Here is a 27,718-nt window from a genome sequence, read left to right on the forward strand (position 1 = left end):
CAACAGGTGGCCAACAAAACAAACAAACCCACAAGGGAGGAAGGAGAGAAATAAGCCCCCAGCACGACCTCCCCAGTTACCCAGCTGTTGCCCTTAAAGTTATCTTACTGACCTAGCATGCCTATAATTACCCATAGCAGAAGCTGCATCCTTGGAGAGCCAGTAAGTTCACAAACTGGCAGGCGTCCCTGCCAAAAGGCAACGTTGTCCTTGGTGTGAAGTTAGCTCCCCCCAAGAAAGCACTATCTGCTTTTTATACAATTAATTGAGTGACCACAACCTCCCAGGTGTGGCCAGCACCGCCCAGCCCGAGGCCCTCAGTCCCACCTCCCGGTTACGTAAGTGCATCTCTTCTGCGCACGCGTGGCTTTCCCTGCGCCTGCGTACTGTACTCAGGAGGGTCTTTTCCAAATGAGTCTGGGGGTGTTCCTTCATCATCCTCCTCCTCAATCTCTCCTTCGAGTGACCTTGGAGGACAACTAGCCAATCACAAAATACCAATTAAAACAGTTTATACAAGAAGCTCTCTTCAAGGACAACTTTCCCGTTTATCAGTGCTTGTTTTCCCATAACTTGGCAGGGAAAGAGCAAAGCTTTCACAGGTGGCGGGGCCAAACACAGACCAAAAGCATCAGCATAAATTCACCCTGGTACAACCCCAAAGGAGCATATTGCCAAAGCCTACATTAAAGAAATTGTAATCAAAAATTTACAACCAAGCCAGTGGAAAAAACCATTTCCCACCATAACATGAGGAAGAAGGTATGCATGTTTTCTACAAGTTCAAAATAGATGGGTTAAACCAGCATTGCCACAGCTTAATACAAAGCTGTAACCTTTTTGGGGATCACTTTAAGGGATAAGGGTTAAATGGTAAGTTAAATACATGTTGCAGTTAGGATTGGTTTACATATATATTTTATATTTTTATACTATAGGTATTGAAAGGTTTACAATGTTTACAATTAAACAAGTGTTCTTAAAAAATAATAAAAAAGGGGGATTTGTGGGGATTAAAGCCTGGAAAAAACCAGACCTTTGCAGAGAACAGAGCAACTCATTACAGAAATGAGTTTGAAGCACCGAAAATTACCGTTTCCCTAGGCGACAGCTAGCAGCCAATCGGATGCTGCAGTTACACTTTTTGCCTTATAAGGAATGTTTACCTGTTTGGTTATAAAAGGGCTGCAACCCTGAATAAATTTGTCTCAGTTCTTCACCCCTTTGAGTTCGTGCCTTAATGTCCTGCAGGGGATGAACAGATTGAGAGCAGACCTGCTGAGAAGGACTTTGGGGTGCTTGTGACATAAGCCAGCAATGTGCGCTCACAGCCCAGAAAGCCAATCGTATTCCAGGCTGCATCAAAAGAAGTGTGGCCAGCAGGTCAAGGGAGGTGATTCTGCCCCTCTACTCTGCTTTCGTGAGACCCCACCTGGAGTAGTATGCCCAGCTCTGGGGTCCTCAGCACAGGAAAGACATCGACCAGTTGGAGTGAGTCCAGAGGAGGGCCACAAAGATGATTAGAGGAATGGAACACCTCTCCATTGAGGAAAGTCTAAGAGTTGGGGTTGTTCAGCCTGAAGAAGAGAAGGATCTGGGGAGACATTGCGGCCTCTCAGTACCTGAAGTGAACCTACAAGAGCTGGAGAGGAACTGTTTACAAGGGCATGTAGTGATAGGACAAGGGGGAATGGCTTTGAACTGAAAGAGGGTAGGTTTAGATATTAGGAATAAATTCTTTTCTATGAGGGTGGTGAGGCACTGAAACAGGTCTCCTCAGTGGGCTGCAAGTGGATATCTGCTCCCCCGTGAATCTACATGGGCTGCAGGGGGGACAACCTGCCGCACCATGGTCTTCACCACAGGCTACAGGGGAATATCAACTCCAGCATCTGAAGCACCTCCTCCCCGCCTCCTTCACTGACCTTGGTGTCTGCAGAGTTGTTTCTTTCACATATTCCCACTTCTCTTCTTCCCTGGCTGCAATTGCTTCTGCACAATAACTTTTTTTTCTCCTTCCTAAATATGTTTTCACAGAGCCAAGAAACATTTCAGTTCTTCAGTGGTCTTCACATTTTTACATAACAATGTGAAGTTGAGAGCAGGGGACAATAAGCTCGATTTACAACAGGAAAAACATTGCCTATCAGATTGCTCTTCCATATATAGTCACCAGAGCTAGTCAAAGATGAATCCTACCAATAAGTGAATGGCAGTAAATGGGAAATAGGTAGGACTCCCCATCAACCTCAAACTGCATTTCTTCCATTTGAGTCAAGATAATTTCTGATTCTGTGCTCAATTACTTGAAGAAAAATCTGTTTCATGTAAGGTTACAATCAGTTAATCCACTCCCTACAGATCAGTCACGGCAAGCATGTGAAAAAAAAAATATCCTTCCTAAAGAAGCCTACACTTATCTAACTGACCAATGATAGAAAACAGCTTCTCATCCAGTTATCTATCTAATCCATGGTTATATTTACTGTCAGGCCAAAAAGAAACTCCACTCAAAAGCTAATCAGCCATTTTCTTAACAAGAGCAATTTAGCAGGCGTTTTCCTTCTGTTTGGTGTTTGAAGCGTGTTTCTATCTGCTACTTTCATCTTCACATGACATTTGTTCTTCTATCATAATGAAAACCTCCTATCCCTCTGGGCTAACACAAGCAACCACCCACCCAAAAACATGGACCAAGTTTTCATGATTAAGTTTTCAAATTTCCAAACTACAACAGCTGCAAGAAACAAATTGTTATGAAAACAGCTATTAAGAAAAAATAAGTTGCAGTGCAGCTAAATTTCTGTTAAAAATAACACTATGTCAACAGAAGTCTTCATTTATTTCCAAGTGTTCAAACTGTTATTACACATATGCCATTTAACGATTTTTTATTTGAACATCAAGATAATTATAAGTTGGAGGGTGCATATTTCCAGTGGCCTCTCTGCAGTAGATACCACCAAAACAAAACATGAAACATACCACATGGTTAACAAAATGACATTTGAGTTCTCAGAATTACAATCAATTTCTTGCTAAAAGATCACATAAGTAGTACATAACTGGAACATTTCCTTTAACAGGAATATCAAACTTAGTACTGCATTTGTTTAACTTCAATATGAACACCTCTACGTAAGAGCAACATTGTACATGACAGTTTGATTTAGCACACATATGGTACTTTGGCAGCTCTGATCGATTTTTCCTCCTAAGCTCCATAGCAGATTTAATTTATAAAACATATTGCTAATATGTCCAGCATAAATATCAAGAATCAAATGCATCTTTCTTTTGCTACTTCAGTGGGAAAGGGAGCGGTGTTTTTATCTCATATTACAGTCTTTTCACATATGCATAATTTCCTTCCGTGGACATTTCTACACTATCTACCATTTTGTCTGAAAAAAATAATCTTTATTAAAAAAAAATCTAAATATTCTTCTCAAATTAGAAAGACTACAGCCATAAACAATTACATGACAAATCACTACCAGCTATTTATTTCAAAGTAACATTGAATGTGTCAAATTTTTATCAAGTAACCACCATGTCAGTCATCTGAAGTGCAATGAATTCCCTCGCAATAAAACAAATTCCATTTTGAGTTCATTTGTGAAACTGACTAGTTTATTAGTTACCTTTTTTTGTAGGAGAGTCATGCAGACATTAAGATGCTTAGGTAAAATATATGATATTTTATTATTATTAGAGGCAGAAATATAACTGGCAGATGGAAAACTATTTTTAAGCACGCAAACTAAGTAAAATCAAACTGTGCCAAGTTTTCTCAAGTAATTATAATCACAAATTCAGCAAGGGTATTATCTATAAGAGGAACTAATAGTTCTTGATTAACAAATACTAATTTCTTTGAATGTCTCTACCATCGGTTTCCACAAGAGAACTAATCATTATTATGAAAACTTTTTCATTTACTCCCCCAAAATTAAACTGAGATTAGCTCAGTTGGTTAGAGCATGGTGCTAATAATAAGCCCAAGGTCACATGTTTGATCCCCGTAGAGCCCACTTAAGAGTTGGACTCAATGATCCTTGTGGGTCCTTTCCAACTCAGAATACTCTGTGACTCTGTCTTGAATTTAATTCTCCACCTTCCTGAACACAATTATGTTGTACACAACTGTCATCCAATGACCTACTACCACAGTAGTCTAACTGAGGACAATGTTCCCTCTATTATGATAAGTAGCCACATGAAAGTTTTGAGGTAAAAATGGGTGAGATCTGGTTGCAAAATTTCAGATTTAAAGGGAAATAAAAAGCATACATACATATCACAAATAAAAACTACATCTAGAATCTGCTGACAGTGATCTGAAGCAATTTCTTTCATTCACTCATCCGAAAATTGAAGCGGATATTTCATATTTATTCTATTTGGTCCAAATACCCCAACATGCCATTAAGAGTCACACAAAAAAGAATGTTGTGCCCAAAAAACACAGCTACTACCACAAAACATCTCTTCACCCTTTTTATTCACCCTCAAGCAGTTTTTAAAAACTCAGATTTCCTGAGCTATACAAAAACATAGCTTAACTTTATTTGAAATATGTCAGCGATGGATAAGTTAAAAAGTGGGTGGAGATATCTGACATAATGGTTAAATTAAATCATATATATTTGATTTGATGAAGTCACCTTTCCTCACCCTTCAATACCCATTTGTATTGAATTATAAACTCTGCAGCACAGGAACAGTCTGTGTATGGCACTTAGGAGAATAGGACTTCCATGCATGTTTGCAATATAAACAATTATATTAAAATATTCCAAAATAAACAAATAGTAAATCCCATTTATGTATACGCAATGTTTTTTTAAATACATTAAATTTAACATCAAATTGGAAAATTACAGCTGAACCAATAAGTTGTATATTCACTACATAGTCTTGAAATGTCAATTTTCATGAAGCTGTTTCAAAGCCAAATATACAGGTCCAAAGGAGGGCCACAAAGATGATTAGAGGGATGGAACACCTCTCTTATGAGGAAAGACTGAGAGAGTTGGGGTTGTTCAGCCTGGAGAAGAGAAGGCTCCAGGGAGATCTTATTGCAGCCTTTCAGTAAAGGGAGCCTATAAGAAAGATGGGGACAAACTTTTTAGCAGGGCCTGTCACAATAGGACAAGGGGTAACGGTTTTAAACTAAAAGAGGGTAGATTCAGACTAGCTATAAGGAAGAGGTTTTTTTATGATTAGGGTGGTAAGACAATGGAACAGGTTGCCCAGAAAGGTGGTAGATGCCCCATCCCTGGAAACATTCAAGGTCAGATTGGATGGTGCAGATCTAGATGATGTCCCTGCTCATTGGTGGACTAGATGACCTTTAAAGGTCCCTTCCAACCCAAACTATTCTATGATTCTATGATCTTCTTCCTTTGATTAACTGAATTAAGTCAGAAAATAAACTCTTATCCAATTCTGCTAACATACATTTCTTCACTGTAGTTATTACTGTCAGCTAACTTTGATCTGTCACCTTTAACTTCTGCACTGGCATGCCCCTTATCGCTCCAAGTTCTACTCAAACAGCATATTCTCCCTTCTTCATTCCATAGTTTGTGACACCTACCAAGAAGCCCTTCATCTGGGGCAGCATCTAGTCTAATAGAGCTTCCGTTGGGCAGAAGCCTCTTTTACCAGAATAGCACCTAGTAGACAAGCGAAGTTCACTAGAGTCACGATCCACTATGCACCAGTGTTTCATTGTAAGCACTAAGTACCTTCTGTACAAAATATAAAACAGTTGTGCACATGTAAGCCACACAAGGCAAGTCAAGTTAAATGGTTTGGGCAGGTAGCATGGACAGACAGGGCAGGAGCATGACAGCTAGATGTCTCAGCTGAAGCAATTTTAACTCCCTTTGACTGTTTAATCTGTTATAGCCTAGTTTAAGCATCATTGTTTACACAATACTCCCAAACGAACAAAAGCCCTACAAAGACAGCTTAACTGTTCTTTTCTATAGACTAAATAGTCAGTATGTATTCAAGAAAATTAATTTAATGCAAAGCTTGGAAAGGGTACCTAAACAATAACCACAATTGGAGCTTTTAAAAACTATCTTACTTTGAGGTATGTCTATTACTCTAAAAGTTTATGCATCACATTCAAAATCTAGGGTCTAAGAATAAAGGCTAATTGTATTTTCTAAGTCAAGCAAGTTATAGAAAAATGGGAAGAAATAGTGTGTGGCTTGATTTCAAGTGTTATTGTTTAGCATAACACTTCATACAAGTAATGCAAAAAAGTCTATATACTCAGGACTGCTTGCATCTGAATAAATACAGTAAATTAGCAAATACAGTTTTAAAATTACCTACAAAAATGTGTTTTACCAGGTATTCATTGTTTGTATCAAGTCTTAAAGCTGAAAGCTGTCAGGGCAAGAGTATGAAATAAAATAAAAAAAAAATTAAAATTGGGACATTTTAAGAAATCTCCTCAGAAAAAAAAATTCACATTAACAGTTAACTAAAGTAAAACTAAAATTAAAGCTATTAGGCAACCTTACCAGCACCTTTAACCAAAAGGCTATAAACATCTATGCTTTACATACTATTTGATTTGTTTATTTTATACTATGAAGTGAAAGCAACACATTTCCTTTTAGTAAAGTATACACAAATAGCCTCACTCAGAATATACTTTTAATGCACATAAAGTATTCATCTTATAAATCATTTTGCAATCCCAATATACAATAGCTTGGAAAACAATATTTTAGAAAACAAATGCCAATGTAAAAAGACAACTTAAAACAACTAAAATGATAAAAGGTTTCTGTATAGCTCTGTATTTACAGTTTTCTTACTGCATCATCAATATCAGAAATCTGTTCCTTCAGCTGGTTCCACTGTTCTGGATTTAAAGAAATACCTGAAATGCAATAAAAATAAATACTTAGGACAAAAAAAATTGTAGTGCAAGATCTTGCATAGTTACTGTCAAGGCTGGTTTCATACAGAAAATGTATGTCACGACTATTAATGCTTAACCTATCTCAAGTGTAACAACCACCTCAGTTACAAAGAAACTACTCATTTGGAACACTTTGGTTTAACTTCAGACCTTAGCTTATCTCCTTACAAAGAAAATGAGTGCAGTATAACAAATTCATTCACAAATGTTGGGCTAAATGCAGAAATACAGCCCTGGCCTTGATAGAAGGCAGTACAAAAGAAATTAAGGAAATCAACTGTATTCCTGTTGGCTCCTAAAAGCAATACCTCTGTGGACTGAACTTCTATGCACTTTTAAAGTACCATAATTCTGGGGTTTTTTTCCCTCCCGTTTCTTAAAGCACTGTGAATAACGAACTATAAGTAACATTTTGGAGAGACTATTACCACTCTCTAGCACTCAAAAACCAACATGGAAATCCAATTGTAATAAAAGCAAGAAGTGGAGTTAAGTTAATCAATGGGAAAATGTATGGCTACGTATATAACTCCCATACCAAATTTGTTTGTATTCGATGCCTTGTTTTGCATAAATTATGGGGGAACCATTTAGGAAAACTGACTCAGGCCAATGAAATCACTTTACACAAAGTTCTCCAGCAAACTGCACACAATGTTTTAATACAAAATAACATGAAGCTGAACAATACCTTTTCTGCCAGGCTTCATCTCACCTTCTTGATCCAACCAGTATTCTCTAATATCAATTAAGACTTTTCCCTTAAAGTCACGAACACTGACATACCTCATTTTGCCAATCTGTCAAAACACATATAAGGATATCTTTTAGATACTTTACATATTACAGCATTCACTTTTCCCAGCAGTATCAGACTTGGACATGTGACACTGCACACTGCACACTGCAGCTTATTTTAAACACCAGTAAAACAACTAGATCAAGAGCTTAATCCAGAGCAGTCAGTAGGCAAATAAGTAATGACAATATAAATGGATGAACAACTTAAAACCAGTTGAGCATTCAATGCTCAATGCAAGAGTGGCTCTCCTAGAACAAAAAATACCTGTATTCTTAACAAGCTTACATCTTACAAAACCCACTAATTTACTGCTTTCTGAAATAAAGTTTTGCCTCTGTTATAACCATCTTTGTTAGTAGCAGTTGTAAACAAACAGGGAAGAGGGAGCTTTACTCCCAAATCTAAGTTTTAGTCCATTCCATATGTACAGAAATCAAATTAGATATTCACATGAGATGAATCCAATTTCTGTTCCCCCCCCCTTTTTTTTCCTTTTTCTTTTTTATAACACAGTACATACAGAAATAGAAGTAAGCCACCAACTGCCCCATGCCTGCTTCCACCAGTTCATTGGGGCACTTTATTGGAACTGCGGTTAAAAGACTGTACCAGATGTTCCAAAAAAACCCCATCCAAATACTTGAAGTTTACCAACATGTAGCATGGTATGAAATTACTTTGAAATATCATAATTTCACACAGTGGCTTAAATGAATTATGAGGGCTTTTTTTTTAATTCTCCAAAGAGAAAAACAAAGGGAGGGGGGAGAAGTAAAGGGAAGAGAGACAACAGGCACACTACACATTACACTACATATTTAGGCTTTATCAAATTTGAAAAAAAAAATATAAAAAAACTATTCATTCACATAAATTCAAAATATAATGTGAATTTGAGAACCAGAAATTTTATAATAAAAACAATCAAACAATTCATGTAAGAAATTCTTAGTATTCTGTATGCACCTTCTGGATACACTTTATGAAGGAAGAACACATTATAACATAAACAATTTTAAAAACAGAATATTCCTTCCTGATAAAACATTAGTTTTCAACTTCCTTAATTTATGCATCTTGCACTTTGACATAATTTAACAGGGGGCAAAACACATCTTACTAGCATTAAGTCTGACCAGAAAGCATACATAACTCTCCAATCAACTAAACCCATTCACAGATGTTTAAGTCATAAAAGTTGCTATTTCACAAAATATATATAAACAAATATGCTTTGTGTTTGCTTAAAGTAATTTTTATTCTTATGCAGATCATGCTAAATTAACTCTAAAATTTATTTTTAAACAACTGGGATGTCTTTAGATAGCGTAAGGATTTGACTATTAAAGATAAGGCTACATGTCTTACTTTAACTACAGTAAGGTGAGGGGCAATAATACAAAGTACACATCATTAATTCAGTCAGTAAGTCTACCTTAAATGTAAACAGTTCCATATGAAAATGCTAAAATGCTAAAAGTTAGGTTTTACACCACTGTCTAGATTTCAGCGGAATGCTCATGTTAAATTTTGAATGTTTAGTTAAATTCTATGCAAAACAGTTGCCACTGCTAAAAAGCTTTAAATAGGCTTCTAAAGTACAGTTTAAATAACTCAAATGAACCTAGATTTTGGCTAAGTAAATAGATGTTTCCTGAAGTTCAGTTACCTGCAATTCTGGCATTGAGTAATTTCTAATTCTTTTTTCATGCAGCAGCTGATAGACCTAGAATAATTTCACTCATCTAAGACACCTTTGTATCTCTGTAACAACACATTCATGTTCCAAGGGCTGCATTGATTTATAGCAGGGTAGCTACTGTAGTTCAACCTTCATAAAAAAGTTCATATGCTTTTGTGCTGGTTTTGGCTGGGGTGGAGTTAATTTTCTTCCTAGTGGCTGGTATGGGGCTCTGTTTTGGATTTGTGCTGAACACAGTGATGATGATAATAAAAAGATGTTTTAGTTGTTGCTGAGCAGGGCTTACACAGAGTCAAGACCTTTTCTGCTTTTCATACTGCCATGCTGGCAAGGAAGTTGGGGATGCATGGGAGGTTGGGAGGAGACACAGCCAGGACAGGTGACCCAAACTGACCAAAGGGATATTCCAGACCATATGGCATCATGCTACGAATATAAAGTGCGGGGAAGAAGGAGGAAGGGGGAGGGACGTTTGGAGTGATGGCGTTTGTCTTCTCAGGTCTCCTCAGTGCAGTCTACATCATGTTTAGAGTCAAGAAAGAGATTTCTACAGAGGTTATTCAGAGATCTCCCACAAGGGTGGATAGTCATGAGTGGCATGGAATGTGGGAGAAAATAGGCCAGTTTTTGAAGGACTATTCTGCTCCAATGGTTTGGAAGTTCACCCCTGAACAACTACAGAACCCTGATAAAGTGGCAGAATGTTGGAAAGAAAAACACTGGCAATTCGAGAGAGGCATGAAGTTATGTGATGTGCTGGGCCCTGGCTACTATTTATCAGTGCTCAATAGTAGACAGCACCCTCAGGGGAAGGAGGAGGAAAGCAGACCAACAGGCACTGTGGTCCCTCAAACTGCAGCTGAACCAGAGGAACAACCCATGCCGGTAGCAGTTGCCCCTATACAGAAAAAGAAATCCAAGGTCAAATCAGTTTGTTTAGTGATGGATGAAGAGGAAGCAGGGCCCTCAGAACAGGAGGAAGAGGCAGGGCCAGAGATAATCACCCAATCCCAGTCCGTGGGTGAGCTGTGAAATATGTGAAAAGATTTCAGCTGCCAGTCAGGACAGTCCCTGGTGACCTGGCTGTTCCAATGCTGGGATATCACAGTCCACTATATGAAAGTGAAGCCAAGCAACTGGAATCCCTGTCCCAGGATGTGGGCATTGCCAAGGGGATTGGGAAGAGGACAGAAACTCTCAGCCTCTAGAGGCGACTCCTGTCAAGCCTGAGGGAAACGAATTCTCTCAAGAATGATCTAGTAGTGCGCCCAAGCAGATGAAACACCATGGAGAAAGGTATCCAGTACCTGAGAGAATTAGCTGTGCTGGAGGTAATCTATAGGGATTCAAATAACGAGCAGTCCCCTGTAGATCCAGATGAGATCCAGTGTACACAGTACATGTGGCAGAAGTTTGTATGGAGCATGCCATCGTTGTACGCAAATTCGTTGGCATTGATGTCAATGAAAGAAGGAGAACAAACAGTGCTTCAGGTGACTACCAGACTCTGGCAATATGAAGATCATCTTTTTTCCTCCCTACCGACCTGTGCCTCTGTAACAACCAGATAATATAGAAATGCTAAAAAAAGTGTCTCGCCATTGTTTCTGCATGTCAAAACTTCCTACCAAAAATTCTCTGTCAGCTTTCTGTCAGAAGCCTTCACCAGAGCTTCCTGCTGGAGCTTTCCTACCAAAAGATCATGCTATTGTTTACGGTTATTATATATCTTCGAACACCTGAATAGGGCCACGTGCCAAGAAAACATGTACAACCTCCTTTAAACACTACAAAAGTTGAGGAAAAATTTTGGAAAATTAGGGAGAGGAAAGGGATGGAGAGAACCACTTACCAAAGCCGAGCATCTCTCTCCCCACCTCCCCCTTGCCTTTTCTCTGCCACCGCATCCTGCCTGCCTGCCACTGGAGACTGAAACTCTGCTGGCCTGGACAAGAACTGAGACCCACCAAGCCACATGCGTGAGTCATACGTTATCCCCCTACCCTTACCATATTTCTGAGGGCCAAAAGATGCTGCTTACCGAGGATTGGAACACTGCACAGCCTGGGACACAGCTCAACCATGAGCAGCAAAGCCACACACATCTTGACTGCATTCCAGAGAACTAAGTTGCTAAGATGACATCTCCCCCCCCCGTCCCCCACAGCTAGAGATTACATAGAAAAGCAGCAGAGGAAAAAAAAAAAGGCAGAAACTGCTCCCCCCACCACCATCTCAGCTGAAAGGTAGTTTGGTGGTAACTTTCCTATGCTTCTAAAAGTAATCTTAGCTTTTTCCAACCTTTTCTTATTTTTAAATCTTTCTCTTTGCATCTCTTACAATTAATAAAATAAAAATATCAGTTTTTTGGTATCAACAGATAAATTTGAGTTTTTATTTTGCTAGGGGAATATTCGAATCTGAATAGTGCCCACTCAGCTGCTCTATCAGTCCCCTTCCCAGCCAGAAAGGGGAGAGTCCCAGGTGGATCTGGACTGTCAACATAAGGGTGAATTATTTCTGGCTCAGTGGGGCCTCAGGTCATCAGGGAAGAGATTCAACATACAGATGGGCTTGTGATCGAGGGGTAGATTTAACCATGGACACTATCTCCCAGGTTATCCATAACTGTGAAACGTGTTGCAATCAAGCAGGCCAAGTGGGTAAAACCTCTGTGGTATGGTGGATGATGGTTGAAATATAAATATGGGGAGGCCTGGCAGATCAATTACATCACACTCCTGCAAACCCACCAAGGCAAGTGCTACATGCTTACAATGGTTGAAACATCAACTGGATGGTTGGAGATGTACCCTATGCCTCATGCCACTGCCCGGAACACCAGTTTGGGCCTTGAAAAGCAAGTCCTGTGGCAACATGGCACCCCAGAGAGAATTAAGTTGGACAACAGACTCATTTCGAAAATAGCCTCAAAGACACCTGGGCCAGAGAGCACAGTATTGTGTGGGTATATGTGGTGGTTTCGCTCTAGGCCTTCCTGGAGACCAACTTGTAACCAGGAAGGAACTAGAAAAGTGATCACGGAAGTATTCCATGCTATTCCTTTACGTAACTTGAGGTATAAATAAAGCCAGCAGGAGGGACCTCACTCTCTTCCTTTCCGGCGAGGTTCGAGAACGGTGGGTCCCTGTCTAGGTCTGGCTTATCTGGAGCCGAGGCCTACAGCGACTGCCGTTATCTGCCACGCGTGAGGGGAGAGCCTAGGACCGTGTCTGGCCATCCTGCCTGTTCGAAGGGAAGTGGTGAGATTTTTGCTAGTTTGCCTTCGGCTGGCTGTTTGACTTGTTCGGTCCTTGCCCCTTTTTGTCCTTCTCCCTTCCCCCCCCCCCCCCCCCCCAGTGTGTGGTATTCTCCTTTTGTGTATCTGCCTTATATGTAAAATATATATATATATTTTTTTTTGCTATAACTTTGGCTGCTTGGTATTTTTTTCTTTTCCCTCTCTGGGAGGCGGGTCCTTGTTGTCGAGTTTCGGGGGACTTGGCGGGAAGCCAGCTCAAAACTTGTACAGTATATCATATTCTCTGTCATGCACCAGCCTCTGGGAAAATGGAATGGTACAATGGACTGTGCTGACAGCACACCAGCCCTGTAAGACATCTAGGATGGATAGAACCCACAGACATGGACTAAATGAACTCAGCAGACATCCTGGAGGGACTGCCACTGACTATGGAAATGATACCTGTGCTTGCATATACTTATATATGTATATAGTTGGAACGTGAAGGATCTGGGCATGACATAGATGGTACAGAATAAGAAGTGGATAATATCCCGGTTCTGGCCAGGACAGGGTTAATTTTTGCAGTAGCTGGAAGGGGGGGGGTGGCTAAGACGGAGGTTATTCTATACCACCTCATGTCATTGCCAGGGGCAGAGGAAAGGGACTCTTGCTTCCGAGAAGGGGTTCTTTCTGGTCAAGAAAACATGGTGGACGGAGCGGTCCAATATTGTTTATTGTCGAGGGCTTTCCATGTAAATCATTTATTTTGTACACTTTTTTTACTAATATTGTTACTGTTACTGTCCATTTTCTTATCTCGTTGCTGTTTCCAGTAAGTTGTTCTTATCTCAACCCGTGATCTTTGCCATTTGCACCTTCAATTGAAGGGAGGGAGGGGGAGTGGCATGTGGGGGTTTTCTAAGTGGGAATACTAAATTGGAGAATGGTATACCATTCCTATAGCATGACACCAATCGATCACATTCCAGAGCATCACAAACATATATTATCTACTTAATTATCTACTTTCAGGAGCCTATAATAGGTAAAGACATTACACTGGGAAACTGAAGAACTTGTGTCTCACAAGTGAAAAAGGAAATTTGACCCAAACTTAAATAAATAAAGGGGGGAAGCCACACTCGCAACAGACAAACTACTTTTGAAGTAACAATTTCTATTAAATGCCCTATCATGTAATGCGGTTCCACTCTGGATAATCATTAATACTGTAACCCAATAGCATTAACAAACCTAATCCCAATCAGGTGTAGGTAGATGACAGGATTTGTCAAACTAACCAAGGCACATGATGCAGAACTCACATTGGCTCAAAGCCACAGACAGGAATCTAATGTAACATGAACAATGCTTGTCTTTAGGGCCTCTAGTAATATATCACAAATGGGAGTAAGGTAAATTTCCACAACCCAACTGCACTCAAATCCTTTAACAAATTCCATAGCATACTGGGCTACCTATAAAAGCCAAAAAGACAAAGACATGTAAATAAATAAAACACACTTGGCCTCTTATACTTAATTCCCTCCATCTTACAATTATTCTTCATAATTAGCTTCAAGAATACCATTACACCAACATTAGTTTCAAACAAAAATAATTAAAAGTGTAGATCTTTATGAAAATGCTCAATCTTCTGAATACAACAGTCACAATAAGTTCAAAATTAAGGGAAGCTGTATACTTTAAAAACACAATCCAAAGGTATAGAACAAGAAACCACTAAGTTTCATGTTAGTTGCTATCACTCCCACACACAATATGGATGCCACAGAATTTGACTATCCTATGAATGCTTTACTGCCTAATTTCCATCAATTAAAGACATACTTGTAAGTTATACTGCAAAATTACTTGCACAAAGATTATTTTATTACCATGGGGAAGCAGAAAGGAGAGATTCTAGTATTACTAATAATCCTAGAACAAACAAAATAATACCTAAAAAATTAACACACACCTAGATCTTCTAGCATGCTCTCCTGGGTAGAGAGGAGAGAGAGGGAACATCCTCAGACCTACAGTGCTATTTCTACACTGAAACAGTTGCATCTTAGTAAACACACATGAGCTGATGTTGCATGAAAAAAACCCCCACATAACACAACAAGCTATCTGAAAAACTTTTGTTGTTGAGTAACTAAAAGGCAGGCAGAGACTAAGGAACGCTGATGGTTTAGGTCAAGGTGATACTGAAATATTTTTTCTGTATTATAGTCAACACTGGAAGAATCCTGCTCTTATCAGAGTAATATGAGTCCTCTACTGTCTGTTTTTAGTAACTTTTTATTACCTTGGGTCAAAAAAAGGTTGAAAGAAATCAGAGCACACAAATACTTTTGCTTTTATTTTTTGCTTTGGGTTGTTTGGTTATGTTGCTTTGTGCTTGCTTTTTTTTTTTTTTCATTGGGAGAACATTAAAATTAACTGTTTTCCCCAAGACTGCAATTTCTGAACCCAAACATGAAGGTTTTATGCTATGCTTGAGTTCTAACTGCAGTTCACCTCATTAGGTGCAGAAGATACCATCTCATTTTTCTTACATGGATCAAAGCATACCCCAACAGAACTATAAGTATTATATTCTTTCTCCAATGAAGAAGTCCTGGCAGTTATGCTGAGTGTCTTAAATTTAAACTCTCCCTTCAACTATACATAAAGAGGAAAGTGAGAATTGACACAGGCCTTCTCCAGAGTTCCCCTCCATATTACTTTGCACAGCTACAGCCCAAACCCATTTCTTTTGCCTTACTCAGTGTTGGAACCATATTATTAGGCACCTCTCCCTTGACTTTTCACAAACTTAAGAATCAAAGTCTCTAAGAATTAAAGTTCCTTGCTCATCCCCTGTCCCTTTCAAGACAGCTAGTCACAAACATTTAATAAGTCTTGATCCGCACCCCTAAAACAAGTAATTCTGAGCTATGCATATTCTTGCACAGCTTTCAGCACACATTGCTTCCTCGGCTAACCCCAGGATATGCAATATCCCGAACTCACACATGTTTCTTGCTACTGAAAAACATACTTTCACCCTATTTTGACAATGTAAAAAATTGCAATATTTTTGATGTTCTGTGAGAAAAAAACTGCATCATAAAGGAACAAGTAAAACTTATTCCAAGACACTGTCATAAGACAGAAGCCAAGTTTCCCTTGACCTAGTTAAATAGGAATGAAGAGTCCGTATTTTGGGTTCCCAAGAACCTTTCTTTCAAGACCCCTGATTAAAAAACATTTCCACGTAGAGACTGTCCCGATCTAATATTTACAGACAAAATGACTACCCAGAGAATTACCATGGGCAAAGACATGAAGGTTAGAATCAATTGCCACAACTCTGATTCTTTTACTCTATTGAAACCTGACAATGCTTTATCTCACCATCTCATCTGCATGCTAGCATAGTAATCTCCTTCAGCCAAGACTTCAGGAGACCAAGCACTATGCTATCATGATATTCAGATAGCCTCATAAAATTTATACTGATTATGATGTAAATGGTTACCTTAACCAGGCTCTAAGAGAATCATCGATTTTACCTGAAACATATTCTCATCTCTGTTACTGCTTTGCTTAGAAGAAGTTGCACCTTTTGAACTTTCACCAGGTTTTTGTTTCTTTATGGGCTTTTCTGGAACTACTTGCTTTTTCCGCTTTGCCTTGGAACAAGAATAAGAAAAGAAATTCATGAATCACAACTCATAAGTTATAAAAAAGTTTATGTTAGAGGTCACAAACTACTATTATGGAATACATATTATCACCTTCCTCCTGTGAAGGCAGGAATCCAATACTGTACATTTAGATTGGAATTTAAAAAAAAATTAAAAAAAAAATCTCCAAATGAGCACATTTCTGTTTTCAGCAAAGTTTACCATAATAATTCGGCTTTAAAGAGAAATTAATTAGATCAAAAATACATTTCAAAAAGCCTACTCTCTTTGTGCAGTAATACTGTCAGTTTTTATTTAAAATCTTAAAGTCTGATAGAAGTTTCACTATCCTTTCCAAAGAGTGAAATGAAAAATGGGGAACAGCTAACAATTCGGGAAAAAAAAAAGGAAATAAAAGTAGATAAGATAATGAAGAAAAGATCTGAAAAATCAAATCCAAGAGTAATACAAAGACACCAAAAATTATTCTCACCTGCTAGAAACATACAGTAGATAACCTCTTTTAAAGACAAACAGCTCAAAAAAATATGGGCAGTTGTCATAGAAAAAAAACAAAACCAAAACCAACCACCTTACTGCCCACTGAAGTTGATTGTTAGACTATGTCTTTTCAGGAATACATTTCCCTAATGACTAAAAAAAAAAAAAAATCACCTGACCATTTTTTCTTATATTAAGATTTCACAAAACAACTAATTTGCTAAATGCAATCAAGTCACATTTGAACCAATTCAGTAAACCAGACCAAGTGTCTTCACATACTGCACTAAAAGATCTAATGTCTGCATTACCACCTAGCATTTCTTAAAAAGATAAATTGACTGTTCAATTTTTGTTTGCAATGACTGATATATCTATACAAATTTATAAATTAAATAACTATTAAAAATAAATGAGAACATTACATTTATGCATTTAAAGCAGTTAACGTTAAAATTATCAACTCAAAGACATTTAGGTTGGCTCAGCTTTTAAGTGAGAAACTAGCAGATGGTATTACAGTAAATGTAAGACTGAAACAGATAAAAAGAAGCATGAACAAGATAAACAAGTGGCACATGGATGACAGGGCAAGTGGAGGGGTTTTTTTTGGACTTACAAGTAATCCAGATATCAAAATGAAGGTGGGGGGTGTCCTCAAAATTAGTTCAAATTCTTGTCACCAGGGGCAGCTTATACAGAAGCCTTCTATCACTTGCCACAAAGCAGCAAAGAATTCCAAGAAGCTTGTGGCTAGATATACTATACAGAAAAACCTGAAGCAGAATGCAACTTAAGAAAAAAGTTTACTGCAAAGCAAAATGTATCCACCCGAACCATAATCTTGGGGGGTTTGAGTAGTGAGTTTTGTTGGGCTGGGTGTTTTGAGTTTGTGTCTGATAAATCATATGGAATGACATGCATTTTGTGACATAACACTCAGCTAATTCCTTAACCCCAGCCTGAAATATAACAGTTAATACGGTAGTTATAAACTGCATATAATGTTCACCTTTTTGTCAACTTCACTATCTGAATCACTGGCAGATGAGCTTGAAGACACAAGTTCCTTTGACTTAGGCATTCTAGGAAGAGAAAGGTAACATGAGAACACTATATGATGAATACATCCTATTATGGCTAGAAAGCCATTTTCAAATCTGTTTGTAAAGGCTCATCTTATTCAAAACCCTCCTGAAGACTTTCTTGCCTTTTCATATAAGCTTTAATACACATTGCAGATGTGATCTCAAACACCCTTCCCTCTTATAGCTCTTCCCCTTATAGCTCTTCCCCTTTTTGCCGTAACTACCTTAAATGCAGTGTTTTAGATTCTGAACTGCTTACAAAGGGACAATTTTTCACCTGTTTCATATGCTCCTGGGTATGGTAGAAACCATAATGAAAAAAAATACAATACAAAACTGTTCTCCAGTTGAATTCTCAACATTACATTCATAAATATAAACAATTTAAGGCCCCAGCACTATGTATAATCTTACATGGGCATTTTACCTAGTTGAAATTGTGAGTAACAGATGCATAGCTATCATACATGAAGCTCAAGTTCCCACCATTAATACAAAAGTGTGAAAATATCTGTTACAGAGAACTACAGTACTGCAATTAATATTTCCACTGCAGCTTTACTACATCAGTCACTAGAATCTATTCATTTACTAGACAAATGGACATTGAACTTTCCTTGAATGCATGCTGCCCAGTGTGCTTCTACATTTCTCTAGTATGCAAATGTGATTAGATACAGTAAACATCTTGCCTGCTACTAAAAACTCTTTCTAACAAATAAATAGCTCATTTGTGATTTCAGAAAAAAAATAAGCATGACAGGGAGAAACTGTATAAAATAAACTAGCTAGGAAAGGCTAATATAATATTAAAGAAGCATACCTCAGGGAAGAAAAAGGAATAGCAGTATTTTTAAATTGGCAATGAAATAAACCACGTGGAAAGGAAAAAATGGAGTCTGAATAATGCTAAGGGATCAATGTGGTTCTAAAGTAGAGTAAATTCTGTTGTAATAGTTTGGAGCACAAAGATGGAAGCTGTAGCACTGAAAATGAAACGGTATGGGAAGCACACATAAGCCACGTTACAGGATGGAGGCAGAAGAGAGCTGGAACAGGACAATGCAAAAATAAGCACGGCAATGCCATGAAATCGAGAAGCCGAACAGGAAAAGTCTGATACGCGGGGGGCGGGGCACCTGCAGAGGATAACTCCAGAGTCCGCATCAGGAAGAGAGAGTAACAATATGGAGGAAAGTGGGGGCGGAAACAGAAATAGGGGGGCTGGGTTCCCCTCGGGAGAAACTAGTAGGCAGAGCGTGAGGAGACACCCAAACACCGTGGAGAGCAAGGGTGGAACGAGACGGGACAAGCGAAGACGAGGGAAAGGAAGATGAGAAAGACAAGCGAGTACGAACTAGGAACACCAGGTAGGCAGATGCTAGCCGCCATTTTCCTCCCCTTTTCCTCTTTTCTACGGCTCATGTTGCCCCCCAGGAGAAAGGAGTGAGGGCCCGGTAAGGGGGCGCGGGCAAGAACACCCAGGTCCTCCCAGGGCAGGGTGGTAGCAAGAGGGATGCAGGTTACCGACAGTGAAGTAGAGAAAAGACAACACAACACACACAAAAAAACCCAGGTCGGGAGTCGTCAGTGGGCAGGGCCTGATCCCGGTGCGGGGTGAACGGAGCCGGGCGGTTCCCCACCGCCATTTTCTCCCTCGCTCAAATCCTCTTTGCTCCCCCAACATGGCAGCAGCTCCTACTCCCGCCCCAGGCCCGCTCCGCGGCGGGACATTCCTCACGGAGAGTACAGCGGGCACTCGAAGAAAATGGGAAGCCTCACCACACGGTTACCCAACGCGCCTCTCCTGCGCCAGGCTTGGTGATGCCGAGCTCTCTACCGCTGGGGGTGAAGGATAGAGAAAATGACAACAGCCCTAACTAAACACGAAAAAGAACCCAAATGCTCACATCTCACTCCGTACGCGGCTCTCCTCCACCACAAAAGAAACAGAAGTGATGCATCGCAAAATCCCCGCCCTTGCCCTGCACCACGTGGGAGGGGGCAGGGGGAGGTGTTTAAAGAGGACGCGTACCTTTTTAACTCGTTCCTACCTCCCCCGCTCCGGCTAGGACAGCAGCAAAAAAATGTCTCCCAGGGGGCTAGTCACCCGCATCACGCCAATCGAAGAAGCCCTGTGGGGCCGACGGCAAGGTCCTGCCTGGAGCCAGGCCCCATCGGGACTGCGGCCCCGCTGAGGGGAGGCCTGCCCTCCACTGAGGGGCTGTGAGAGGGGACCGAGAGGAGTGCCTTTAATACCTAAAAGGAACCCTTAAAAACAAATCTGTAAATCGTTGTTTTCTTTTGCACGCTGCAGCGGTTCCTCGATCTCGTGTAGAGCCGCCCCGCCAGCAGACGTCCCCGAAGGAAGTAGAGGAAACGCTCTGGTGTAGCTGCGTTGACTTTGCATACCGAAACCGCAGCACCTGAGGCGCTGTTCAGAAAAGTGCTGGTTCCCCTTTCTGTCACCGTGTGACTTGCGTTTTGCTTTCTTCCTGACGGGCTTTACATTTGGGGAGCGGGTGAGCCTTATGACTACTATCTTGTCAGTCACCTTGGGTCAAGCACGTCTGAAGTGCTGGGGAGAAAACTTTAAAAAATATATCTCAGCTTCTGTTCTAAACGCTTACTTTTTAAAATCCCTTCAAGTAAAAACCCTTGAAAATATAATCTGACAATCTTGCCTACTTCTGTATCATGTTTACACCAGAACACTGCATATGTGCCCTGCTGATGCCATTTCCTGTGTCAGAATTTGAGGGATGGTAGGTTTAGTTCATCTAAACAAGTATGCAACAGCTTTTGAAATAAACCAAAATTACACCTGTTTGGAGGGGAGGTGGGGAAAGGGTCCCCTGCCCCCATCTTTGTGAAAGGAGAAGACTTTTAGCAGCCTTTACAAATTGCAGTAGGCCAAGCATGCTGTTGGAGCTTGAGTGGTTTCATGTTCTGTCTTCTCATGTTACATATTTGAGTCTGTACTTTCTTTCGATTTATGATGAGATTTAGTAATATTAAAATATTATCATAGTAAATACAACTTCACACAAAACAAACGCAGCCAGTCATTTTTTGCTTATCGCTGTGCCAATAGGTCATGTAGTTGTGCTATAAGTGTGGCAGGATGGATGCAAGTGCTTCAGATACCCATTATCAGTTTAGTTTAGTCCTTTTCTCATTGTTATTACCTCTAGACCTGTGCTTTTGCTACCATGACAATGCAAGCTTTTTGTAAAAACTGTAAACATGCTATCAGAACTAGGAAGTGGACTCTAGTCCCAATCATATCTTCCAGATAAAGCTACTGTTGGTACAGATGGTAGTGGGGTGATGGGTGATCAGTCTCTGTAGTTCCAAGAACAAACACTTCTTAATGAAGTGTTTAAAGTCAAACTCTTTGGCTTTCTAAATTCCAAAGATCCCTGTTCATTAACATGAGCCAGGAAGATAAACATCATGTTTGAAGTTGGAATAATCCCCAAAAGTCATCATGAGCAGCTACAAGTCTGTCCTGGTTCTGGCCAGGACAGGGTTAGGGTTAGGGTTAGCCTGGCTTTGTAGCTTGGACCCTTATTCTGTATATAAATGGAGTAATAAAGTTACAAGAGGGAACAAGTGGTGGATCAGTCTAGCAGGAAAAATTCAATTATGCGCATATACGGGTGATTACAGAGGATTCTAAGAGGCCTTGAAAACAGCATACGGACCTACATACCAGGTCCAAAGCCCTCTACTCAGTGTAGATGGTCAAATGCTTCTCATAGATAAAACCTCCATTCTGAATCAGTGGTCTGAACACTTTCAGACTCTTTTCAGTACCAACCGTGTAGTTCAAGACTCAGCAATTCAGTACATTACACAACAACTGGTGAAGAATTAATTGGATACTGCCCCTACTATGGGAGAAACTCTTAAGGCCATACAGCAGGTGAAAATTGGCAAGGCAGCTGGGGTTGATGGAATTCCACCTGAAGTCTGGAAGCATGGGGGCCAAGCACTCCATGCTAAATTCCATGAGTTTGTGGTGCGTTGTTGGGAACTAGGCGAACTACCATCAGACCTCCGTGACGCAGTCATCATCACTTTGTATAAGAAGAAGGGAGATAAATCAGACTGCTCAAACTACCAGGGTATTACTCTGCTCTCCATTGCTGGCAAGATCCTGGCAAGAATATTTTTGAACAGACTAATACCCGCTATAGCAGAAGAAATTCTACCTGAAAGCCAATGTGGTTTCAGAGCCAACGGGAGTACCATAGACATGGTATTTGTTCTCAGACAACTGCAAGAAAAGTGTAGGGAACAGAACAAAGGTCTCTATATAACCTTTGTTGGTCTCACAAAGGCTTTCGATACTGTGAGCAGAAAAGGTCTGTGGCATATTTTGGAATGTTTAGGTTGTCCCCCCAAGTTCCTTAAAATGATCATCTTACTTCATGAGGATCAGCACGGCCAAGTCAGATATGGCGACGCACTTTCTGAGCCCTTTCTAATATCCAATGGTGTGAAACAAGGTTGCGTTCTTGCACCAACCCTATTCACAATCTTTTTCAGCATGATGCTCCAAAGGGCCATGGCAGACCTCGATGATCAGGGTGGTATCTACATTCGATATCGTACTGATGGAAGCCTATTCAACCTAAGGCGACTGAAGGCCCATACTAAGACCTTAAACCATCTTGTCTGTGAGCTGCTCTACGCTGACGACGCCACCCTTGTCTCTCACACAGAAGCAGCTCTGCAGCATTTAACATCCTGCTTCGCAGACGCTGCTGAGCTTTTTGGGCTGGAAGTCAGCTTGAAGAAGACAGAAGTTCTTTATCAACCGGCACCTCAGGAAGTCTTCCATCATCCCCATATCACCATTGGCGAATCAGAGCTCAAATCAGTCCAGCAGTTTAATTACCTAGGTAGCCTCATCTCCTCAGATGGTAAAATTGACAGAGAGATAGACAACAGGTTAGCAAAGGCATATAGAGCTTTCGGAAGACTCCATAAAAGAGTCTGGCGAAATAAACACCTGAAGAAAAGTACAAAGATCAGTATTTACAGAGCCACTGTACTGTCTACTCTCTTATATGGGTCCGAATCATAGGTCATTTACCGCCACCACCTGCGTCTCCTAGAACGCTTCCATCAACGCTGTCTCTGTGCAATCCTAAACATCCACTGGTCAGATTATGTAACTAATACATCTGTTCTAGAACAGGCAGCAGTTACGAGTATTGAGGCCATGTTGCTGAGAACACAGCTGCATTGGGCAGGACGCGTCTCCAGGATGAAGGACCACCGCCTCCCTAAGATCTTGCTCTATGGTGAACTTGCCACTGGCTGCCGCAAGAGAGGAGCCCCAAAGAGGAGATACAAGGACTCCCTGAAACAACATCTCAGCCTTGGCCACATTGATCTCCATCGCTGGTCTACTCTGGCCTCCAATTGGGAGGTCTGGAGACACACTATCTTTAATGCTGCTAATGCCTTTGAGAACACACGCAGGATCACCATCGAAAAGACAACGCAGAAAGAATCATGTCTTGCCAGTACTATCCAAGGAGTCTTTCTGCTGTGCCTTTTGCGACCGATCTTGTCTATCTCGCATTGGCCTCTTTAGCCACAAGTGCACTTGTAGCAAATGTTGGTAGAGCCCTTCCCAAATCTTCATTCGTGAAGCCTAGCCATGAAAGTTACAAGAGAGTTCTGCCTGGACAAAGTCTGTCTCCCGTGGATTCATTCGCCGAAAAGGATGCTGAGTGAGGGACCTTTGTCGCAGGTGAGGGAGTGTCTTACAAGGAGAAGGGGTTCCTTCTGGTCAGTAAGAGCGACAAAGGGAGCAGTTGGGGTTGGGGTAACCGATTCAGAGCAATCACGTGTGAATTGTTTTGCATATCTTATACATTTTGTTATTGATATTGTAGCTGTTACTGTTCATTTTCTAATCTCATTGCTGTTTCCAGTTGTAGTGGGTTGACCTTGACTGGACACCAAGTGCCCACCCAGCTGCTTTATCAGTCACCTTCCCAGCCAGAAAGGGGAGAGAGAATAAGATGGAAAATGACTTGTGGGTTGGGATAAGGCAATTTAGTAAAGCAAAAGCAAAACCTTGTGCGTGCAAAAGCAAAACAGAAAATATCAAGATTTATTATCTACTTCCCATCATCAGCAATGTCCGGCCACTTCCCAGGAAGCAGGGTTTCAACAACACGTAATTTCTTAGCAGGCAGCCATTGGAAACAACGAATGCCCCCCTTCATGCTCCTTTCCTTAGCTTTTATATTTGAGCTGACATCATATGGTATGGAATATCCCTTTGGTTAGTTTGGGTCAGCTGGCCTACTTGTGTCCCCTCCCAAAATCTTGGCCTCAATTGGGGAAGGAATGTTACAGTACTGATGCTGTGCTCGGCAGTAGCCAAAACACTGGTGTGTTATCAACACCCTTCTAGCTGCCAATGCAAAGCACAGCACTGTGAGGGCTACTATGGGGAAATGAACTCCATCTCAGCCAGACCCAATACACCAGTAAATTGTTCTTTTCTCAACCTGTGATCTTTACCATTTGTGCCTCCAATTCTCCTTTCCAGCCTGCCACTGGGAAGGGGGAGGGGCGAGCAAGCAGCGCATGGGTTTCAGTGGGAATACTAAATTGGGGAATACCATTCCTAAACCATGACAGCCTTATTTGGCACCCAATGTGGGGCATGAAGGGTTGAGATAACAACAGATCTGCCCAGAGCAGGCCGGAAACAAATTTGATCTAAGAATTTGCTGTATTAGGTACGGAGCCACTGGTCACAATGTTGCTTAGTCTGTTCATGTGGGTGTGGTACCTAACCCAGCATATATTCCCATATGTGTGCCTCACAGTGCTCTTTTTCAGAGCAGGGAGAGGGATCAGGATTGCTCTGTTGATGTACTGTGGGATATCAGTTTATGGCATGACAGCATCAAGGGTAATGAGGGCCATTTGGGATGTTTATTCAGTGTTGCTCTTCTGCCCTTACCTCGAGTGCTACCCTTGGGAGTCCATTAATAATTGTACCCAGTCTGTGCGGGGAATGGGGGAGGATGATTTTTCCCAGCTTTTCACCCCCTTTTCCTCCTTCAGGCCTGTTGCAACAGCTTTTGAGAATTTTGAATTTCCTTTGGATGTTAAGGAAAGCATGGTCTTGTTGCTAAGTCTGCCGGGTCTCCTCAGTGCAGTCTACATCATGTTTAGAGTCAAGAAATATAAATATGGGGAGGCCTGGCAAATCGATTACATCACACTCCTGCAAACCTGCCAAGGCAAGTGCTATGTGCTGACAATGGTGGAAACAACCACTGGATGGTTGGAGACTGTGGAATAATGGATAGGGTTAAAAATTAGAGGAGACTCAGCTGCTGCTTCCCGGATGGAACATGGTCAACATCCCCTACAAAAATTCCCCAAAAAATGATACGCACTTGCTGTGGGGGATGCCACGGAGAGGGGAGTAGCGTGAAGGTGCCGCGGCCTCCCTCCATAAACATCCTGCAGGGAGGGGAACATGGTGACACTTTGTGGTTCAAAGACCATGCCATATCTGTCCACCAAGGAAGATAGACGCCAAGAACAACTAGCCAATTAAGTACTTATGACTAGAGTCACTCAAGCTCCACCTAAAACTAAAGGAAAAATATAAAAGTAAGCTGGAAATAGAGAAAAAATCAGACCAAGATTCCACTGGAACTGTGGGAACAGTCAATAGGCTGAATCTGTCTTCCCCCCCCCAGGGATGCCTATTGGGTAAGAAACTTATTCTGTGTGCGCTGATTGCTGCTTTTAGGACTAGAGCTTGTGCTTTGCTCTATAGTATAGTAGTCAATTGTTTTGTATTAGAGTTCGTGTATGTGCTTGCTTTATAGTATCATTAGATCACTTTAAACATGTTTTTGCAGCTAGACACTATCACTGATGACCTGCAAACCTTATTAACCTGTCACAATTTGTATTAATAAAGAGTGTTATTCTGTAAACTGTTAGAGTGAGTCCTCTATAAGATGCTGACAGTTTGCCGGTGGCAGAATAACACATTGGAAGGCCCGCTGAGGGATCTCCCTTACACCGTTGGCTCAGCCCCCACTCCCGAAAAGGGCAATCAAATTACACCCCGATCCTGTGAATCTGTTCAGTGAAGAGTCCCCCCTTACGGGATACCTGACAGACTAGTTGGACATAAAGGGTTTCATTTTCCCTGGGGCACTGACAGGCAAATAAATCACTGAGGGTCAAGAAAACCCCCCCTCTCCAGGGGTCGGGTAAATCTCCCCCCCTTTCACATGACATTGAAATTGGTACTGGGACTGGGGTCATCATGAATAATCTCCTGCAAAAATATAAATTTGCCCCTTCCCAGACTGGGAAGGAGTGTGTTCAAAGGTTTCAGAAAGTTAAAGTTGTGGAGTACATTGAACAATGTCGGACTGAGCAGACATGTAAGGAAGTAAAGGGTGAGGTTTCTGCAGTTTTAAGAGCCTGGTTGTCTGCTGCACTGCAAGATGCTAAAAATTCACCTGCTTCTGAATGGATTTCTTATGTTGAGTATACAGTTTTGAAATCAGAAAATGAGGTGCTGAAGTCATTGTTAGCCTTTGAGAGGGAAACAGGAGAAAAATTGGAAGATCCAGCTTCCAAACTGTGGGAATTAGGACCTGGAAAAAACCAGACCTTTGCAGAGAACAGAGCAACTCATCACAGGAGTGAGTTTGTAGCACTGAAAACTGCCGTCTCCCTAGGTGACAGCTAGTAGCCAGTCGGATGCTGCGGTTACACTTTTTGCCTTATAAGGAATGTTTTTCTGTTTGTGTTTGGTTATAAAAGGGGCTGCGACCCCCAATAAACTTGTCCCAGTTCTTCACCCCCTGAGTCCATCTCTTAATGCCCTGGACAAACTTGTTGCTAAAAACGAGCTACTAAGAACTGTTGGATGACCTTAACACTTTGCTTGCTGCCATGAACTGCGAAAAAAAACTGCTGCTGGAAAAACAACCTCCTGTCTTAATTAGGCAGCTCCATAAATCAGTGTCTTGTCCAGATATCAAGACTTGAAACAGGGATATTTGCTCTAAATCTAATGAGCGTAACTGTACTACTGTAAACACTATTCCCTGGTCTCCAACAGTCAGCAAAATTACAGAAGAAATATTTAAGGAAATCAGGAGACTTTAAAGCTAAAATGATGTTTATACAGACCCGTGATTCCCATTTACATTCCTGAAACTGAATCCACTAAAAAACCCTGGAGTTGACAAGAGAACCAGACCCGAAAAACAACTCAATTCAATCTGATTCAAGTGGCTAATATGCATCAGCAAGTGGAATCCTATCAATACCTTGGGATTCTAGTTGGTTCTCGTCAACAATTAATAATATTTCTAATGGGAGCACAACATTCAATATCGATATTGCAAAATGCCGAGAAGCTGGGTTTAAAAACCAGATGACAAAGAGTTCAAATCGCTGGAGTAACAGAAGCAAGCAGTATTTGTCAAGCTGCTAAGATTAATTTATGGCCCCTAAGCGAGCAGTCGGCTGCTCGCTTTGCAATTAAAGATCACGGTGAAAACATTTTGGGCTTTGATGTTCTGAATGGTCAAAGCTGGCATCTGCCAGATTGTGATGTGTGGTCTTTTGGTTCAGATGTCGACTCCAGCCCCAAAAGAAATCGAGAAGCTGTAGTGTAGTCACTTTTCACAGCCTCTGATACAAAAATTCTTACTGCAGCATGAAAC

The 27,718-nt window shown here is 40.8% G+C and overlaps 1 protein-coding gene across 1 annotated transcript; it reads right to left on the reverse strand.

The window, feature by feature from the left end:
- Positions 1 to 2,795: 2,795 nt before the first annotated feature.
- LOC135405741 (activated RNA polymerase II transcriptional coactivator p15-like) lies at positions 2,796 to 20,266 on the reverse strand. The gene is made up of 5 exons (XM_064640331.1): positions 19,880 to 20,266; positions 17,894 to 17,966; positions 16,267 to 16,386; positions 7,644 to 7,752; positions 2,796 to 6,910 (listed from the first exon to the last, which is right to left on the reverse strand). Exons 2-5 carry the CDS (start codon positions 17,963 to 17,965, stop codon positions 6,831 to 6,833), a joined length of 381 nt encoding a protein of 126 aa, XP_064496401.1. The 5' UTR covers position 17,966; positions 19,880 to 20,266; the 3' UTR covers positions 2,796 to 6,830.
- Positions 20,267 to 27,718: the final 7,452 nt, after the last annotated feature.

Source organism: Pseudopipra pipra, chromosome W, assembly GCF_036250125.1.
Source record: "Pseudopipra pipra isolate bDixPip1 chromosome W, bDixPip1.hap1, whole genome shotgun sequence".
NCBI lineage: Eukaryota > Metazoa > Chordata > Aves > Passeriformes > Pipridae > Pseudopipra > Pseudopipra pipra.